This window comes from Phodopus roborovskii, unplaced genomic scaffold, assembly GCF_943737965.1.
Source record: "Phodopus roborovskii unplaced genomic scaffold, PHOROB, whole genome shotgun sequence".
In the NCBI taxonomy this organism is placed as follows: Eukaryota; Metazoa; Chordata; class Mammalia; order Rodentia; family Cricetidae; genus Phodopus; species Phodopus roborovskii.
The window spans coordinates 27925749-27946266 of NW_026126469.1; the positions used below are offsets into that span (position 1 = coordinate 27925749).

At 40.7% G+C, this 20518-nt stretch overlaps 1 protein-coding gene across 3 annotated transcripts in view; it reads left to right on the forward strand.

The window, feature by feature from the left end:
- The first annotated feature begins 515 nt into the window (after positions 1-515).
- Ccdc191 (coiled-coil domain containing 191) overlaps positions 516-20518 on the forward strand; it is a 61024-nt gene continuing 41021 nt past the window's right edge. Inside the window, exons 1-7 of one of the 3 annotated variants that reach the window (XM_051191512.1) lie at positions 516-767; positions 2950-2988; positions 3551-3692; positions 8471-8608; positions 9758-9936; positions 11302-11525; positions 16078-16228. In XM_051191512.1, the coding sequence (XP_051047469.1) occupies positions 531-767; positions 2950-2988; positions 3551-3692; positions 8471-8608; positions 9758-9936; positions 11302-11525; positions 16078-16228 (1110 nt within the window). In that variant the 5' untranslated portion in view covers positions 516-530. Of the gene's footprint in view, positions 768-2949; positions 2989-3550; positions 3693-8470; positions 8609-9757; positions 9937-11301; positions 11526-16077; positions 16229-20518 lie in introns of those variants that run through there. The other 2 variants (XM_051191513.1, XM_051191514.1) reach the window with 2 other exon arrangements.

Here is a 20518-nt window from a genome sequence, read left to right on the forward strand (position 1 = left end):
TAGAATTGGCTATTGAGGTTCAATTTTCTTTTAGTTCTGTTAGCCATCCCTGGAGATGTAGAGCTTACTATTTTTATACTTTCCCAAGTACCTGGTAAATTCAGAAAAACTTCCGGCTGAGCAGCTCACCAGGCAAGAGGCCGGAAGAAAGGAAGTGAAGTCCTTTTCTCTCTCAGATGTATGTGTCCGGCAATCTCACTGGGGAAAGTGAGCTGGCAGAAGGAAACCAGGAAATGTCAAGGTGGGATCAAAAGAGTGAGCACGACTCACCTGCCCTCATCAAAGAAAAGAGACACTCACCCGCAGGTTACAACTCTCGGTACCGCCAGGACCCTTAAATTCCTTGCGGGAAACAACACGTGTTCAGTTCGCAGAACTCGCGGCCCACTGAACCACCGCCTCTGCTACAGAGCCAATCAGAAAATTCTGCGTCATCGTCAAGCGCCAGACATAGGCAAAGGCCCTGCTAAAGCAAACCCTGCAAGAGCCACCGATGCCATGGTAACTGGGCAATGCGAGCTTCCCGCGCGATGCCTCCTGGGAGGAGTAGTTCCAGAATGTCCGATCCCTGTCTAACTGGTAGGTGGTGGAACTACAACTCCCAGCACCACCTGAATGCAGCCTGGGAGGAGGAGAGGTTGTCACTGTTGTGGACCAAGTCTAGGCCTGAGCTTGGAGAAATGCTGGTGGCGTCCCAGGAAAGGTCCCCAAAGAAGAGAATGGAGCCGAGTCGCTGGAAACAGATCTCAAGCAAGCTGAATCCCAAGGTGATCCCAGTCGGAAGCTTTGAGGAATATGGGCCGGCCCTAGGCGCCACAGTCCTGAAGCCAAGCCTCTTCCCGCCCTGCGCTTCCTCCCTCTTCCCCCGGGGGCATCCTTATCTGGCCTTGGCTGCCCTCGAGCCAACACAGCCCCGAGAGGTGTGGTTCTAGGAGCCTTAGGGTCTGTAAGGATTGTTACCTGTTATCTAAGCGGAGAGGTTTACTAGTGCCCATTAGGGTGAGTGTACTTTGCCCCCAATCCTTACCTCTGACGCCAATTTTAGGAAACTTTCCTCACATTTTCCCCCTTCCCTTTCAAATCTTAGGTAAGGGACCTTTGAAAGGAAAAGAAAAAAAAAAAAAATCACATTAAATTCTCTGCTGTTAACCCTTATATCCCCAGCTTCCAGTTTTACATCAGATATCTAAAATGAACCCAGAAGGCCAAGTGGTTACATCTCAATACTTCATCCATATGGTTATTTCTAAATTCCACCAGCACTCAGAGATAGATCCTTGATCTATTACCCCGTCTGTGCACTAGCTCCTAAAGGCACGAAAGAAAAAAAGAAAAAAACTGACAATGCCTTTTTAAAATTGCAACAGACAAAAGTGACATGGGCAAGGTCCCAGTCATACCAAGTGTGCCTTCCAGAACACCTCTTTTACAGCCACAAAAATAACTGCTGTAAATGCAAATGAGAGTATTGACATGGAGGGGATTCAAATTTCAGCTGTAGAGTGGTTCCACCAATTGTTTTCACCCCACCCCCCACCCCCACTCCCCGGCTACACTTTCCTTTAAAAAGAAAAGCGGTCCTCTAGATGTGCAGCTTTTGAGGGGGCCCCTGGGCAATCATTCTTGTGGGGGTATTCTAAATATAGGAACTACGTACACAGGGCATATTCCACTTAGTGGAAATCATGCTTCTGATACTAGAGGGCATAGGCCAGCGCATTAAAGTGGAAACTGAGGTTGCTCCACTGCAAAGTATCAGTTGCATAATAGATGGGGCCCAAAATAGCTTATGAATATAGATTTGATGATGAAAGGTAAAAAATTTGGGACAACTTAGAACTACAAAAAAAAGTTTTTGTTTTTTGCTGATAATGCTCATTATTTCTGTCTAGAGGATAAAGAAAGTAAAGACACAAGAACGCCTTGAAATTGCACTGTTTGAATAGGATCAGCTCTTTCTTTGTTGCACTGACAGAGTTATTGAGCAGAGCAGCTGCTTTAATTGTGTGTAAGGTGGGCTGAAGGTGAAGTAGTAGGAGAAGCGAGGAGAAGATTATGCCTTTCCTACCAGCTTCCATGTGCCAGTCAGTTTGCTGTCCCATCATTTTTATTTTTAAATACCTGAATTTTTTTTTCAGAGTAAATACCCCTGTTTGCTCAGTGATTATTGGAGAGAGTTCTGTAAGATTCTGGGAGTCACAGAGAATAGAGGCTCCTTGGGGTCTGATTTCTTGTTTCTGAATAATATTGCATCTCGGTAGAGGCACCAGGTGGTGTGGAACGACTTTAAACCCAGCACTTGGGAGGCAGATCTGTCTGAGTTCAAGGCCAGTCTTGTCTATAAAGAGAGTTCCAGAACAACTCAAGTTGTTAAACAGATAAACCCTGCCTTGAAAAAAAAGAAAGCAGAATCATCTGGATAGAGATTAATTTTCTTCATATATGCTTGTTGCAATAGTAGATAGAAGCTGAGTAGTATAATTCTGTTCTACACCCCCACTCTTGTTGAACCACACATCATCTCGGGTGTAGAAAGGACAGGAAGGCATTTGGCTGTTTGTGCAAACAGGAAATAAAGGACCATAACAGTCTTTAAGCAGAAAATTACACAGAGAGGCGATTTAACCAGTATTAGTCTGGGTTTTCACAAGGAGTTTCACATCTACTATTTCTGTACCTTGAGTCTTAGCCCTGGAGAACTTAAGAAAAAACACTGATGCTTAGACTGCTGATCAGTTACATTACAGTCTCAAGGCAGGTAGACAAGAAGGAAGAAGGATGTCCCGGGCAAGGCTCCCTGTTCCTTCTACTGTGGTTTAGTGTGCTTTCATTGCTAGTTGGTGCTGAACTTGCATATGAACTTTCCATATATGTTAGTGGGAAGGATGGCTTAAAATGGCAATGTTGATAAAACGATTGTTGTGCTAATACTTTATCTATTTTCTACAGTCTGCATTTGACCCTGACAATGTGGGGCACTGGATTAAGGTAAGGCATTTCAAAACCAGGATAGAAAGAGATGTGAGAGTCAGACATAATAACAGATCTCCAGTGTGCATGTGCATGGCTGTTGCTATTCTCATGTGATTATGTATCTTGCCTCAATTTTATACTTTAAAAAAAAGATTTATGTATTATGTAAAAAATATTCTGCCTGCATGTATGCCTGCAGGGCAGAAGAGGGCACTAGCTCTTATTTCAGATGGTTGTGAGCCACTATGCGGTGGCTAGGAACTGGACTCAGGACCTCTGGAAGAGCAGCGAGTGCTCTTTTAAGCACTGAGCCTAGAAATACCAGGAATGCTGGTTAGAACCTGGTGAACTGCTCAATAAATTCAACATTACATAAAAAAACTAAAATATTGCTTAGAGTTTCAATAAAAATAGGAAAATCAAAGAATCATACTAGCTGCTAGAAAAGCAGCTTCTGGAATTCTCTAATCTTGAACAAAGTTACTATCATCCCATGCATTTCTTCTTATTATTTTTCTTCTTCTCCTCCTCCTTCTCCTCCTCCTTTTCCTTCTTCTTTTATCCTGTTATTTTGAAGAGTGTGGAGAAAGCTTCAGAGTTTGCCATTTCAAATGCATGTTCTACCAGAAATGCAGATTTACCTGGAAGGCTCTGGCAACATGCAGTAGATCTGGGAACATGTGAGCAAATGGAGTATCATGATGACGTCTATGAAGAAGGTAAGAGACTGCATTTGTTCACATGATGTTAGCAGTTCTTAAAGCATAGCCCAGCATTCACTGAAAAGCACTGAATGAAAGCTACTCTTCCCCTCGCTCTTAACCTTTGCTTCTCTACTATCCTGAAGCTGCTTGTTCTAGAGCTAACTCCATCACTACATGTAAGGCCATCTGTAAATGCTGTGTGTGTGTGTGTGTGTGTGTGTATATGTGTGTGTGTGAGTGTGTGTGTGTGTGAGTGTGTGTTCATACTGGTGTCTGCATGTTTATAAAGATGCCAGAGGAGGCCAGAGATATCGGTTCCCTGGAGCTGGAGACGCAGGTAGTTGTGAGCCACCGGTGGGTGCTAGGAACTGACCTTGGGTTCCTTGCAAGAACAGTCTACACTTTTAACTCTGAGCCATCTCCCCAGCCCCACAAGCCTGTATTTAAAGCCCACTTAGTTCCCTAAATTTGAAGCAGCTGCTGGCAGAAGCAATTTGATAGACTAGTTAACTGGTGAGTGGTGTAAGGTCCTGGTCCTATGGCACAGATGGTGACATGCTCATTTGATCTGGTATTCTACTGATGAATAGACCTTGAGTTTATGAATTGCTTTAGTTCCTTGTGAAGAGACTCCAAAACCATTTTAACTTCCTTGTCTCCTCAAAGTTCCCTTCATTTGGAATTCACCACCTTGATTACTGAGTGACTGAAGAACTGTACCACCTAGGAGTCAAGGGATTGGATGGAACACGCAAAGGAGACTGGGAAGGAGAGTCTCCAGGGGAAGGGGAAGTCAGTACCATTGTCCTGCAAGCCCGCTTCTGTTTGGGTTGTTTATTTCATGCATCTCTTCATTTATCCATTGCATGATAGTAAAGTCTTGCTCCACTGTATTAGCGCTAGAAGTTTTGACTCTGAATAAGGAAAGCAAAGCTGTATTTAGCATAGGAATGAAGAGAATTTAAAAGCAAATTATCAGGTAGTGGACTATTCAAGGCATCGCAGATAGAAGGCAGGGTGGCGTCAAGAGCTTAAAGTACACACAAGCTTGGAATACGTGGGGAGCTGAAGGAAAACCCTTGAGGCTGGTGCTTCCTGTAGATGTGAGCATAAAGAAGTGAGCAGGAGACACATCACATAGGGCTCTAAAATCACATAGATTTTATTCTGATCATAATAGGGTGGGATTGAAGTATAAGGGGCCATGATTTAAACATGGAAAGAATGTAATGTTTTGGGGCGGGGCATGAGGGAAAGTAAGCCTTGGGAAGTAGCTGGAGCTTCGGGTGAGAAGTGGTAAGGGTTCATCTCAGGTGGTTAGTAGTTCATTCACAGTATACAAGAGCCCTCAGAAACCCTACACGTGGAAGGAACATTGTCTTACTCCACTTGTTGACTCTTCTGGTGGGGAGAGGTTTTTATCCCCACCTACTGTCCTGAGAAACTACTAGTCCATACCAGCCTGTGTTGTTATATGGGCAGAGCATGCTTTACAAAGATCTGGTTTTGCTCCTTTCTCATCTGCTCCATTAATATTCTGCCATAACTAGTGCCGTGGGGAGCATACCGTGAAAAGCTCTGCTCTTCTGCTTACTCCCCACATCCAGCATGAGGAGCTGTATAGTAAACTTCAAAGGAAGAGCTCTTTCTTGGTTCTTGTAGTACTTCCTAGTAAGCCCTTACTGTGAGTGGCATTTAGTAGACCCAGACTGTTTTACATACAAATTATACACATAAAGGTGTAACTTGTTGTACAAGGGTTAATAATTGTCATCTCCCTTTCTCTGCCCTCTTCTAGCATATTTGTTGTACTTAGTTTCTACTGTAGTCCTCCTGAGGTACCTTCCAGGACCCCTAGTGGATGCCTGAAACTGGAAGTAATACCAAGCCCTACAGTATTATTTCATATACTTTATACATATATTTTAATACATGATAAAATTTACATCATAAATTAATCACAGTAAGAGATTGATAATAAAATAATAAAACAGAACAATTATATAAGTACTGTAACTTATGTGACTGTCATCTGTCTTAAAGTATCTTCTTATGCTGTACTCACCATTATTCTTGTGATGATGTGTGATGACAAGGTACCTGGGTGACATGACAAAGTGAGGTGAATGACAAAAGCATGGAGACAGCATTAGGCTGTTATTTGAGGGTTCCTTGAACACTGTCACTACATTATTATGGCAGGCAATCAGTCTAACAAATGAGATGACAACTATTCTATTAGCTAACAGCAGATAGTGTAACTGGTGTGAACGTGCTGGACAAAGAAATGACTCATATCTCGGGTGGAATGGCATAAAACAGAACATGATTTTATTATGCTATTTAAACTGAATGCAATTCAGAACTTAGAGATTATTTCTGGGATTTTTCCATGTGATGTTTTTGGACTTCAGTTGACTTAAGTAACTAAAACTGGAAAATGAAACTACAGATAAAGGGCCACTCTTATCATTTGTTTTCTGTTGTTTTATTTATACTAAACATGTCTTGATTTCAGTTAATATACAGAAATACATAGTTACATCAGAACTGTAAAATAATAGTAACAGTAGTAAAGGTAACGCTAAAGTAGTTATTTTCCTTTGAAATTTCCATGCCGTAGACTGAGGAAGAGCTCTTTGATGATAATAAAGATGATGAAGATAATGCTAATGCAAACATTTTCTTCTATATTTACTTGTAATTTTCTTTTATTTATATTGGTTTGCTTGTTTATTCTATCATGAGTTTATGTGTACCACATGGCACATGGTTACCAGCAGAGGCCAGATGAGGATGTTGATCTCCTGGAACTGGAGTTACAGATGATTGTGAGCTGACATGTGGGTCCTGAGAATTGACTCAGGCCCTCTGCAACAGAAGCAAGTTCTCTTAACCACCGAGCCATCTCTGCAGCCCCTGAGATTTTCATAATTTCATTTTCATAATGCCACTGAAATGGAAGCTGGCTTCCAACACACTACACTCTGACTTTCCTTTCAACTCGTTATTCCAGCTTTCCTGGTTCTGCCTTACCACTTCAACTCCTAAAATGTGGACTTCCTCAGGTTTTCAGTTTTTAACCCATCTTTACCTACTTTCTTCATGTGGTAATGTCATCCTGTTCTAAGGCTTCAGGCACCATCTATATGCTGACAACCCTCATCTGGTTCTTCAGTTTGAACCCATCCCATGAAATCCCAAGTATTGCCACCAATATCAACTTGACCTTCCTGTTTGGTCATCTCATGCACATTTCAAACCTAGTATGCCTAAGTCTTCCCCCAAACCTGATGCTTCTCTGCCCTACTCCCTTCTCAGTAAATGCATCTCTATTATTTCAATTAAGTTTTGCACGCTAAAGATTTCTTTTCCTCCATTCCCTGTTTATCAGCAAAGCATGTCAACTTTATCTCAACATTTTCTAGACTATAACCATTTTTAATTGCTCAACTCTGAGTTCAAACCATTGTCACCTCTTTACCAGTCTATCATATTCATCTCCCAGGTAACATCTTTGCTTATCCCGTTTAGTCTATTTTAACAAAAATCAAAGTGATCCTCTTAAATATATGTTACCTCTTGCCTTGGAAAGATGGCTCAGCAGTTAAGGTCATTGGCTGCTCTTCTAGATACCTCATGTTCAATTCCCAGCACCCACATAGCAGCTGACAACTGTCTGTAACTCCAGTTCCAGGAGATCTGATGCCTTCTTCTCACCTCTGCAGGTATCAGTCACTTACACAGTGCGCAGACATACGTGCTGGCAAAACACCCATCCATAGAACTTAAATAAAATAAAAATTAAAGAAAATTTAAAAATAAATAAAAAACTAAATGAAAATCAGGCATAGTAGTATATTCCCTTGATCCCAATACTATAGAGGCAGGTAGGTCTTTGTGAGTTCAAGGCCAACCTGGTCTACATGTCTACATAGTGATTTTTAGATGAGCCAGAGCTACACAATGAGATCCTGTCTCAAAGCATGGCAGGGCGAGGCGGGGGGGGGGGGGACGTACTCACAACCCTCCTGCGGCCAGCTTCTCATGCTTGGAGTAGAAGACAGAGTTCCTAGAATGGTGTCAGAACTCTAAACAAAAGGGTTTCAGCTTCAGGACTTCTGACATTTGGGACCAGAGTGTTTTTGTTGTGTGGAAGCTACCTTGTAAATAGGGTGTTTAACAGCATCCTAGTATTGGATATTGTTATCACCCACCCTTCTTGTAACAACCAAAAGTAACTGTATTTCAAATGAGGGGCAAGATTGACTTTGTTGATAACCACCTTGCTCAGTCTGACCTATAAATCACCTCTTCCATCTCATCTGTCTGACCCCCATTTCTCCAGCCACACTGCCCTCCTGGTTACTTTTCCAGCCCTCTAGGAACTCATGCAGTAGGGCCTTTGACCTTGCCCTCCCCCTGCGTGGTATAATATTGCCTTATATATTAGTACAATGCATTCATTTCCCTCCTGTGCCCCAATATCTTCTATTTGACCACCTAATTTAAAACGACAACACTTCTTATAGTTTTTAAACACTCAGTCTCCATCTCTTGGTTCCCTGCTTTGTTTTTATCTGTTTGTTTTGTCATTTTTCCCTTGGTTAGACTGTTAGCTTCATGGTGGTAACGGTTCTCTTTCCAGTTTTGTTACCTATTATGTTCCTAATAAAAAGGTATTTGTCACATAATGGGTGTTCAAGAAATACTGACTGAATGAATGAAAACAACAAATAAAGGACGCCTGTAAGTCACTGAAATCCTAAAAGATGTCTTTGTTCTACTGACAGCTCAGGAGCTAGTCAATGACTGGTTAGACAACAAACTTAGACAAGAATTAGCAAGTGACGAAGAAGGGGAAAACACTATGCTGAGCAGCCCCCCTCTGCTGGATGCCCACGGCCACTTGAAATATGACAAGTTTGATGGTAAGAACTTATCTGGTTCTTCTGAGCTTCAACATCTAATGAATGTTTCTAAGAAGTGGTTTTTATTGTTTTAAATAATAAATGATATACTTGGCTTATGTATGTTTGGGTTATCTTTGTGAGTTTAATTTTTTTTTGATTGAGTATAAATCCCCTTTGCTTATATCCTTAGTTAGTAAGTTCCTATTGCTTTTTAAAATTAAAGTATTTCATTATTTATAATTTTGCCTATGAATTTATGTAACAATTAAAAGTATCTCTTGCCCATATATCATTAGATAACTATTTACTTTGACAGAGAACACACTTAAACATTCACATATCATTTTATAATTATAAAATGCTTTTTATTCATTGATTCATTTTCACACATAAAAGAGGCTATTTCTCTTTTAAGGATTTTTCCTTTCTTTTCCTCTTTCATGCAAATTGTCAGACAAATTAAATAACAGACTTATAAGGGTCCTTTATTGTACCTTGAGTGTTTGGGATTTTCTGATTTTCTTTTTTGTTTTCTCTGAGGATAAGATAACATGGTTAGGGCAGCTTTCCACACCTGATTCAGACCACCTTGGTGAAAGCAGCTGAGGGCAGTCCTCTTGTTAGGACTCTACAAAAATCCCAACTAGGGAATCACAGTCATGAGCTCTGAATGCTAAAGACTATTTAATATCACCTAATGTAACTGGTCAGTGTCCACAGTCATTAGGCAAACACACACTAAACCTACAAAGAGTTCCTATTCATTACTGTTCCAATAGCTTAAAATTAAAAGATTGGCCATGCCCAGCCTGGTAAGGATGTAGAGGAGTTGGGACACTCGCATAGGACTGATGGGATGTAAAGTTGCTATAACACTGAGCTATATCCTGGTGGAAATTGAGGGTTATTTTTAAGCAAGAGAGTTTTTGAGGTTGTTTCGATTTTAGATCTGGCTGTGCAGAGGTTCTTAGAGACTTGGTGAGAGCCTTTCCTGATGAATGGAGCTTTGCCCTTTTATCTGAAGGGGCTTGCTGAGGGCCACACTCATCCAACTGGCATTACTAGTTCCTACTTGTCGAACCATCTCAGCTTTGTACTTCTCGGGAATTTTCATGTGAATATAAATATTATTTTTTAAGTCCCCCTTTTGTTGTTTTCCACTCCCAGATTTATGTGGCTATTTGGAGGAAGAAGAGGAGAGTGCCACTACTCAGAAATTTATAGAGCATCTGCTCCATAAAGAAGTGGTGGGCCCTGGGATGGTGGAAGAGCTTGGGAGGAAGGAAAACCAAAGCAAGAGGCAGCAGAAGGATCCTCGGCTTACCATGGAGATGAGACATAAGCAGGTGGGAGGGAAAACAAAATTAAAATGGATAACAGGAAACAGTCTTTGTGTAACACATTTAATAAGCTTAAATAAAGACTTAGGCTTTATTATGAAAAGGGTGCCATCTGTGGTTTGGTAAGGAAGAATAAAAATAAGATATAAGAATTTCAGAAGAAAAATAATTCTCATAAACTGAGAGTAGGAAACAATTTATTTAAGAAATAACCAAAATTAGAGTAATTGATTTTGACCAGTTGAGTACTGAACTAAACTTTATTAGTGTGAACGTGGCACTTCCGATTATAAATATGTAGATTGCATTTGCTCCAATTTGGTCTTTGAATGGTGACATTAATATATTATCATGAATATTCTGCTGGATATTATAAGGATAATTCTTTTCTAGACAACTAAAATTCACTCATTTTGTGATTATAATTTGAAAAGGAGGACAGATCTGAATTAAATCTAGTTCAGCTGTTTGAATTGGAAAGGCATATGGGAACTTTCCTTCCTCCAAAAGGAATAGTAGGTAATAGCGGAAAAGACGATCTCTGTGCCTTGCAAAGGAGTTTTGGTAGCTCAGAATGACCGTGTCTTTGCCATATATATGACCTGGACTAAGACTGAATTGGCACTACTATCTACATATGTGTGGGCTGTCTTTTTACAATACTAGATTTCTAATTACACATCTTGAAAGTGCACTGTTTGAAACCAATGAAGTATGGGAATGTTGGAAGATGGAGAAAAGTAGGATCCTGGTTTGACAGAAGGGAGGAGAGAAGGTTCGGTAAGACATATGTCTATTTATTGCCTGTAAGTCTCAGCACAACTAGAGGACGAAAAAGGGTAAAGTCAAGAGGGGAGCCAGGAGCTGAAGAACTGGTGTTGCAAAAGAAGAATGTGCTTATCTAGAATTATCCACAAAGGCTTGCTCTTGGTTTCCAAATGTGACCACAATTACTGGCATACTTAAATAGAGAAGGGGATGAGTAGAGCCTTGCAGTGTTCTTTAAGGTAGTGGATTACTGTCCTATCCTGCAGAGTGTAGCCACCATAATGTATCATGTTCTTTCCTAAATGATTGTTAAAGTACAGATCCTAGGGAGGAAGTCATCTTACATATACACAGGACAAGCTGGAGAATGGGAGATGATTTCTAAATAAAATGAAAGCTTGGGCTCTGACCCCTTCACTGCACTCAGCTTTCCCATCACACAGGCCATCCATTCCCAGAAGCTGAGAGTCCTCTTCATCTGTTTGTAGAACTTTGTATTGGTTTTCCCCAGGAAGCAAATGAAACTGGGGTTCTGGGTGAGAATGTTTCAAACTGGTTGAATTCTGAACTTCAAACTGTCATTCTTCTTGTGATTTTTCTAAGGTAAAAGAAAATCGCTTAAGACGTGAGAAACAACTGGAATTGCAGAGAATGGACAATGCCATGAAGAAAGCGGCCTTCTTGGAGGCTCAGTGTCTAGTTCAAGAAGAGAAGAGAAGGAAGGCTGTGCTGGCCAAGAAAGAGAAAGAGGGAATTCGGAGAGAGATGGTAAAGCTGAGGAGGGAGATCCTGGAGAGAAGGCACACCGTGGAAGAAGCTTGGAAAATGTAAGCGAGTGTGATGAGCAGTGTGGAGGATGTCTAGTTAAGCAAACATCAGAAGTACTCACAAATAAAGAAATGTTCAAACATGGCACACACTAAACACAAAAGAGGGAAACACCCGCTGTTCCACCATCTTAACAAATCACTTATTTTTCTATGTTTTCTCCTGGTCAAAATCCCCTTACAGACATAATTACAGCCATCAAGTGCATTTAATTTGTTATTCTGCTGTGCCAAACATGTCCGGAGTCCTGAAATGTATGTATTACCCCACTGTGTTGCTGTACCCTAGCATATGATGGCCTTGTCCTATATTGCTAAGCACTTTGGCTATTTAAAATGTCTTGCCAGTAGGGCTAGAGAGATGGCTCAGTGATTAAGAGAAATTGATGTTTTTCTGGAGGGCCTGAGTTCGCCTTCCCAAACCTACATTAGGTGGCTCCCAACCACCTGTTAACATCAGCACCAGGAACTCTGATGCCCTCTTCTGGCCTCCACAAGCACTGTGCTCACACGCATAAGCCCACAGAGACTCACATACATACCATAATTAAAAATAAATTGTTTTAAAAATTACCAATATAATAATGCAATGAGTATATTTATCCCTAGAGCATTGCCATTCCTTTGAATTACATATATGATATATTTAATATACATGTGCATATATGTGTGTACACACACACACACACACACACACACATATATATATATTATATGTTTTGTTTTTTTGAGACATGATTTCTCTGAATAGCTTTGGCTGTCCTGGAACTCACCAGGCTGACCTAAACTCATAGAAATTCACCTGTCTCTGCCTCCCAAGGGCTGGGATTAAAGATGTGTGCCACCACTGCCTGGCTTGAATTATAATTTTAGGATAAATTCTTATCAGTATAATTAGTGGATTAAATATATAGATCCTTTTGTGACTCTTTAAACATTCCAAATTACTTTAAAAATTAGTTGTACTTGCTACAGTGTCAGCAGCTGTGGACCAGTTTACCACACTCTTCCCTGTACTGGGAAGGATCATTTTTCAGGGTGTTTTTGTTGTTATTGCTGTTGTTGTTATTGTTCGTGTTTAATGGGCATCGCAGTAACTGGTTTGTATTTCTTTGGTTGCATAAGATTTTTAAAGGTGGAACATATTTCCCTATTCCTTTTCTGTGGTTAGTAATCGCTCCCTGTCCTACTGTGCATTGCGCTGGGGTCTTATTTTCTGATGATCATACAGCAAGTCATTGCCTTGCTGATAAAGGAAAATAATGTCTGACATAAGAGGAAAATGACAATAGCCCTCACAGGATGTAGTATGTTATCTATCCTCATGCAGAAAATGAGCGTTGCAGGTGAAATAACTAATGTACTTATTCTGAGAAATAGCACTGTTGCATGAACTGCAGAAATCTTCCAGCAACGTGACTCGAGTGTCTGAAAACTCCGACAGAGAGCCAGAAAGGCCTATTAGGTAATCCGTCCACCCCCATCAGCCTACACAGTTCCCCCCTGTGTTCTTGATTGCTCTCATTCTGCCCAGTTTCAAACAGCTCAGCAGTGGACATGTGCTCCACTCCCTCAAGTGCCAGGCTCAGGCCTCCTCCAAATGCTGCTCTTCACAGAAAGCAATCACAGTGTGTTAGTGAGTTCTCACTAAGGTCAACCCTGCTCTTCAGATTGCTCCCAAGCCTGGAAAAAATAGGCTGACCTAAAATAAATTCTGAAAACAAGTCACATTTGATGGTAGCAGGGTGCTCTGTTTAGTTCACAGTGGGCTCTCAACACATGTGCAGTGGCGAGCCATTTCCTATCAAAGTTAAGTCTTACCTGTGGTTATAGTGACACAGATAATGTACTCTGCTTCTAGGTGGATGAACTGATTTGAACTTTCCAGACAGCAATTTGGCAATAAATAACAAGAGTCATCAAGTGGCATTTTCCTTTGACCTGGGAATTCTAGTTCTAGGAAAATGGCCCTAAGAACTGATCAGAAATGCAAAGGTTTTTTATACAGTAGTAACTAAAATAGTATTATTTATAGTAATAAACAATAGTGATACAAAATTATTAGATATGATTGTACAATGAAGCAGGATTGACATGTTATTATTTCTGTGTGGAAATATGAATGACTCTTCTACCTCTCCAATTTTGACAATTAAGCAGATATTATTTTCATGATAGATATATATCCTGATGTTATTTTAAAACTCAGACCCCTGTTCTGGAACTCTATCTTGCATTTGCAATCTGCTACTGCATTTAGCCCTCCTTGACATGACTAGGCCCATCCAATATAATATTATTATAGGACTAGTATTTTGGGAAGATCCAGTAAGATTTTCTTGTGGATAGGTTTTTTTTTTCCTTTCTTCTTATTTATAAGTTATCCTGAATCTGCTTTATTGCATAAAGTATTTCCTTAAAGAGATTTATTAATTACAAAAGAAAAAAAACAGTAGCTTTGGTAATGGAGAGATGGAGAGATGACTCAGCAGTCAAGTATACTTCTTGATCTCCCAGAAGACTGGAGTTCAGTTCCCGGTGCCCACATTGGAGAGCTTCATAACCACTATAACTCCAGCTCGGAGGACCCTGTCCCTTCATTGGGCTTTGAGGGCACCTGCACACATGTGGTATACAGTCACATGGATGCATAAATAAAAATCAGTTTGAGAATAAAACAGGCTTACACTAGATAATCAACCTCAGATAACCAGCAAAACAAGGCTAGCATCAGCAATAATAAGACATAATATTATGTGCACCCTAAATGATACAGTGTGAAAATGAATGGCACAGTGTCTGTGTACTGGGCTCTTCTCAACTAGAATTTCTGTAACTGTAAAATTTCTGAAAGTCTAGGTGATGCCTGAGTTTTCACAGCTGATCTGGGGTCCTCACCATTTGTTCCATCTCATCAATGGAACGTGCTTTATCCGTATACATCTGTAATTAGCTCCAACAAAAAGACAATATTGAGAGGGGGTGGTGGTGGTGGTAGCTCAGTTGGTAGAATGCTGGCCTAACATGACAAAGCCCTGGGTTTGAGCCCCACCTCCACATTTGGGAAGTGGAGGCAGAAGGATCAGGAGTTCAAGTACAGTCTCAAAAATAAATAGATAAATAAACAACTAAACAAATAAATGGATATATCTCCAAGGACACTTGAGTTGGTAAGTGAAGGAGGATGGCCGACAGGAGAAAAGGGAATGGAGGCTAGGAAGATTCTCTAGAGTCTGTTCTATCCTCAGTAATTTTTGATTCTATTAATGTTTCTTCCTAGAAAACCTGTAAAAGCCCATGATAGGAATCTTGTTCCTTTTTTACTTATGGATCCATTTAGCCCTCTAATAAGAAGAGATAGAGGAGCCTGGCAGGGGTGGCACATGCTTTAATCCCAGCACTCGGGAGGCAGAGGCAGGTGGATCTCTATGAGTTTGAGGCCAGCCTGCTCTACAGAGTGAGTTCCAGGACAGGCTCCAAAGCTATAGACAAACCCTGTCTGGAAAAAAGACATAAATAAATAAATAAATAAATAAATAAATAAATAAATAAATAAATAAATAAATAAGGAGATAGAATCTGGGGAGTTAGCTCCTCCAAGGAAAAGTTGGATTTCACAAACTTGACAACCCAAGTTCAATCCCCAGAACCCCAGAACCAACTAAAAAGCCTGGTACTGTTAGAAGAGTGGACACACCAAACAGGAAGTACATTTGTTTTTTATTCTAACTTAGTTGGTGGCTGTGCCTTTTCATCTCTGGCTGGGGTCTGGCCTAACAATCGTACTCAACTGGCTAGTTCTGAAGAGATGAAAGGGAGAGGGGTTGCTGCTCAGAGGAGAAAGGGAGAGGGGTTGCTGCTCAGAGGAAAAAGGATGCCTCAGGCCATCAAATTCCTAGAACAGAGCATCGAACCCTTGTGTAAACAAAGGCTTTACTGGTTGGGGAGGGTTAAAATACCTGCACAAAAGTCTTACAAGATGGATGGAGATAAAAAGATTTTAATTCCTTGTATTAAACAAAAGTTTATAGTATTTTATAGGAAAGATTCATACTTGATATTTCTAATCCCAGCATTCCTACAACAAGATGGGTAGCAGAGACAGGACAGATACCCTGAATAAGAAATGCAGTGGCAGAAACAAGAGAAACCCTGCCTCAAAACAAAGTGGGAGAGAACCAACCCCCTCAAAGTTGTTCTCTGTCTCTGTCTATCTGTGTCTCTCTCTGTCACACACACACTGAAATTTTTAGAAGGAAAAAGAAAGCATACCTGCATTGTAGAGTACTTTGTAGATATTGACAAACTTTGATAGATGTATAGCTCAGTAGTAAAGTCAATAGAAATGATTCATTAAAGCATCTTCTGGGCTGTTTGTCAAAGTACTTAACAATTTTATTTTGTTTATATATTACAAAATAACAAACTAAGATTTTTTTTTTCTAAGTCACCTTGCTCTGGAATACTCAGTGTTTGTTCATCCCAATACAGTAGGCTATAATTACTCATTATTAACTGTAGTAACTATTTTAAAAATTGTTACTCTTAATAGAGAAAAAAAAAGACAAGAAGATTCTCAGAGGAACCCAGAAGGAAAAATGGGGGAAAGCGCTCACGCTCATCTGGGCGAGGAAAAAGTTGCGAAAGAAAGAAAAAGAAAACTGAGAGAGCTCCTAATCCGGACTTTCGAGGAAGACCACCAGGTGAGACTCACAGTGCCTCTGCTCAGCCGGACTTTTGAGGAAGACCACCAGGTGAGACTCACAGTGCCTCTCTGCTCAGCCGGACTTTTGAGGAAGACCACCAGGTGAGGGTCACAGTGCCTCTCTGCTCAGCCCTGTGGCATAAATGACAAGAAGCTCCAGCAGAGATGGAATAAAGTATGCTGGGCATGGCAGGTCATGCCTGTCATCCCATCTCTTCTGAGGCAGAAGGATTACTACAAGTTCAAGGCCAGCTTGGGCTACATAGTGAATTCAAGTGTAATTGGAACTCCATGGTGAGGACCATATCTCAAAAAATAAGACGTAGTGTGGACGGAAGTTTCTGTCCCGCCCAGTTCTGCAGCTTTTTAGTCCCAAATAAACACAGAGGTTTACATTAATTATAAACTGATTGGCCCATGGCTCAGGCTTTTTATTGGGCAGCTCTCTCTTAATCATTAAGCCATATCTATTAATCTGTGTATCTCCACACAGTCTTGGCTTGCTGGAGAATGCCCAAGTCTCTTGCTTCCTTGGCAACTACATGGGGTCTGCCTGGTGACTCACTCACTCTCTGTGTTTCCCTTCCCAGAATTCTCCTAGTCTGGTAGCCCCACCCATACTTCCTGCCTGACTACATCCTGCCTGTCCATTGGCAGAAACAGCATTATTCTTCAACTAATAAGAGACACATATATTCACAGCCTACAGAAAGATATCCCCCATCAACACAGAGAGAGAGGGAGGAAGAAAGAATGCTAAGTCCATGAGAGAGAGAGAGAGAGAGAGAGAGAGAGAGAGAGAGAGAGAGAGAGAGAGAAAGAGAGAGACTAAGTCTCTGAAAGTTCATCTTTAAAACATAAATCAGCCCCACCATTTGCTCCCTTTTGCCTGCTGACCTGGCCCACAGGTCAGTGTATCGGGTTCCAAGATGGTCTTTCAAGCTGTAGAGGCGTTAGGTGAGATCCTAAGGAACTGAGAGCTATGCTTAGGATTCCTTCAGAATAACATCTTTTCTTGATTTTGAGACAGGGTTTCTCTGTGTAACAGCCCTGGCTATCTTGGAGCTCCCTCTATAGACCAGGCTGGCCTTGAACTCGCAGAGATCTGACTGCCTCTGCCTCCCCATTGCTGGGATAGCTTTTAACTACTGCCCTTTGGCTGCTTTTGAGCACTGGGATTCTACTTTGACAATCTTAAGGTCATTTACATCTGGGTTATGCAGATGGCACAAGAACAAGTCAGTCACTTGCTGTTTTGTATCTGAAATCCAAACATGATGATAGCTTGTCTCTTCTCTCATTAATGACCGATCTACCTTTATTTTTTGTTTCTTTTACCTTTAGAATAATTTTTATTGAAAAAAAATCTGATTTTTCAAAGCTTTTAAATTTTTATTTTTATTCCCAAAGAGCTAGTACAGTATATGGTTGAATAATCTGTTTAAGAAAGTTTACTTAGTGCCACTTAATGAGGCCTATGTTCTTTGCACCCATAACTAACTTTATATTGACAAATACATATGTTCTGTATCAGTTACTTTAGAATTGTGGGATCAAAATGCCTGAAAGAAAGTTTTGCTTTGGATGATGGCTTCAGAGGGCTCAGTTCATGATCCCAGGCACTACAGTAGAATGTCATGGCAGCAGAAACATTTGGTAGAGGACAGTTATTTACATCACAGAAGACAGGAAACAGAGAGCCAACTGGAAAGTGGCTAGAGATGTACCTTCAACATCTTGCCCTTACTGATTTATTTCTCCATCTAGGTCCCCCACTCCCAAAAATTCCAAGACCTCCCTCCCAAAATAGCACCACCAGCTGTGGACCAAACATTCAAGCCGTAAGCCTCTGGGGACATTAGATTCAAACTGTAACAACTTCTCGGATTATCTAAGCAGCTTTTTCAATGAAGGGTAATTGATTAAAATATGAATTAGGGATTATAACATTTCATATAAAATGAATTACTTGGCAGATTTGTAAATGAGATGGTTGGATGAGAAAAGATAAATATGTATATTTTCTAGCCCCCACAACACCTACACTAAGGCCTTAGGCATTGCTAAAATTCATGAAAGTTAATAGGATGAATATCTAAATGAGTGGATTTAACAAGGGAAAAAAGTGTAGGAAGATGCTGAGGGAGCTTGATAAATGTAGGATTAGACTTATAAAGGTCCTGAAAATTAAAAGATGGACATATTTTATGGTGACATCCTTGATGGAGGGAAGTTGTCATTATTCCAATATTAAAAATGTAATCAGAATTTTAATTTCAGAGCTAAAAGGAGATGGTAAGATTTAGGACTAAGGGGCTGGAGAGATAGCTCAGTGGTTATGAGCACTGACTGCTTTTTCAGAGGACCTGGATTCAGTTCCCAGCACCCACATGGCAGCTCACAACTGTCTATAATTCCAGTTCCATGGGACCTGACACCCATGACAAAGCAGTAATTCATATAAAATAAAAATTAGTAAAATTTAAAAAAGAGTTAGGACTAGTATTTGAGAAAGACTGACAAGTATTCTTAGATTCTGCATCCTTCAAGAGACAGGTGTAATTAGTGTATGCTTCTAGAACAACAGTAAAGATTGCAAAGGAAAAATAGGAAATGGGCTAAGCATGGTGCCTCACACTTGTCCCATCACTTGGGAAGCAAGGGCAGGTTGATCCCTGAATGTGAGACCAGCCTGGTGTACACACACACACACACACACAGTCTGGACACACACAGTCTGGAGAGGACAGCCAGGGCTACACACACATACATATACACATACACATACAAATACATACATACACATACACATATACATATACATGGAAAGAGGTCTGGAGAGATAGCTCAGTGTTAAGAGCATGGGCTGCTCTACCAGAGGACCCAGCTTCAATTTCTCACACCCACATGATTGTACACAACTGTCTGTAACGCTAGTCCCAGGGCCTCTCACACCCTCTGGCCTCCACAGGCAAAGGCTTGTAAGTGTTGTAGACATGGACTCATACACGTAAAATAATACAAGACAAGAGGAAAAGAGCTGATGTTCAGGGACACCTTGAAAAACACAAGGAAACTATACTGTGATAAGACTCATTCTTTAAAAACCTAACTTAAAGAAAAAATTTTATTTGGTTTTTTTGAGACAGGGTTTCTCTGTGTAGCCTTGGCTGTGTTGGAACTCACGCTGTAGACCAGGCTGGCCTCGAATTCACAGAAATTTGACTGCCTCTGCTTCCCAAGTGCTGGGATTAAAGGCGTGCACCACCACTGGCCAGCATATATTATTGTTTAAGTTTCTATTTTGAAGGTTGATTTTGGTATACAGAAAAGTTACAAAAATTACCCACACAGAATGAATCCCTATCACCAGACCTTTCCAGTGTTGAGCAAGTCTACTGATCAGTGTAGGAAATTGTTACCACTGAGAGCGACCCTGTTAGAACATCATCCACTTGGTTATGTAATTATTGATTTTATTCAGCGTGAGCTCACCAACATTTATTTTCCTCTGGACAATGCTACTGTTTATCTTGCAGCTTAAAGTACTCCATCTTTGGCCTTTGAAATAGCTTTCAGGTGTCCATCTCTGTCCTTTCAGCACAGTTCCATTCTTTTTCAAGCATTTTTTAATGACACCCCAAGATTCTCCAGGTTTATCTTATATTTTTCTGCCATAGTGCTGAAATCATCACTTGTACATAGAATCCTGGCTCCTGGTGTGAGAGAATGATCTTTAGAAACCAACCCTACAGTGTGCATGTGCACAGTGCTCCCAGGGGTGGGGGCAGGGTTGCTTCTATCCCTTCTTAGCACATATAAGTAGGAAATTTATCTGTGTCTACTAGTCTAACCCATGCATGCTCATAATTGCTGTTGATGTCTGTCTGCATGCATATGGAATACGTAATCCAATACCTCTAACTCCAGTATAACAGTATAGGGATGGGAGTCCTGTTATTCCTCCCCTGTCCCCTTATTGGTAATTTATAATCTGGGTTGTCTAAATTTGTATTAATCATTGTGAATTCATAATGATATTTTTAATGTACCCCAGGTGGGCCTCCCACATTGTAACAGTTTCCCCTGATATTAAGAAAGGTGGCTTATTATATGCATTCTGTTGACTTGTAGTTTAGACCTCCTTTGCTGTCATGTAGTTTGAGAATTGCTAAGCCAAGAGCCAGGTGTGATGGGACACACATGTTCAGCACTGGGAAGGTGAAGTAGGAGAATCGGGAAGTCAAGGCCATTTCCTGTTATGTGGTAGGTTAGAGGTCAGCCTGGG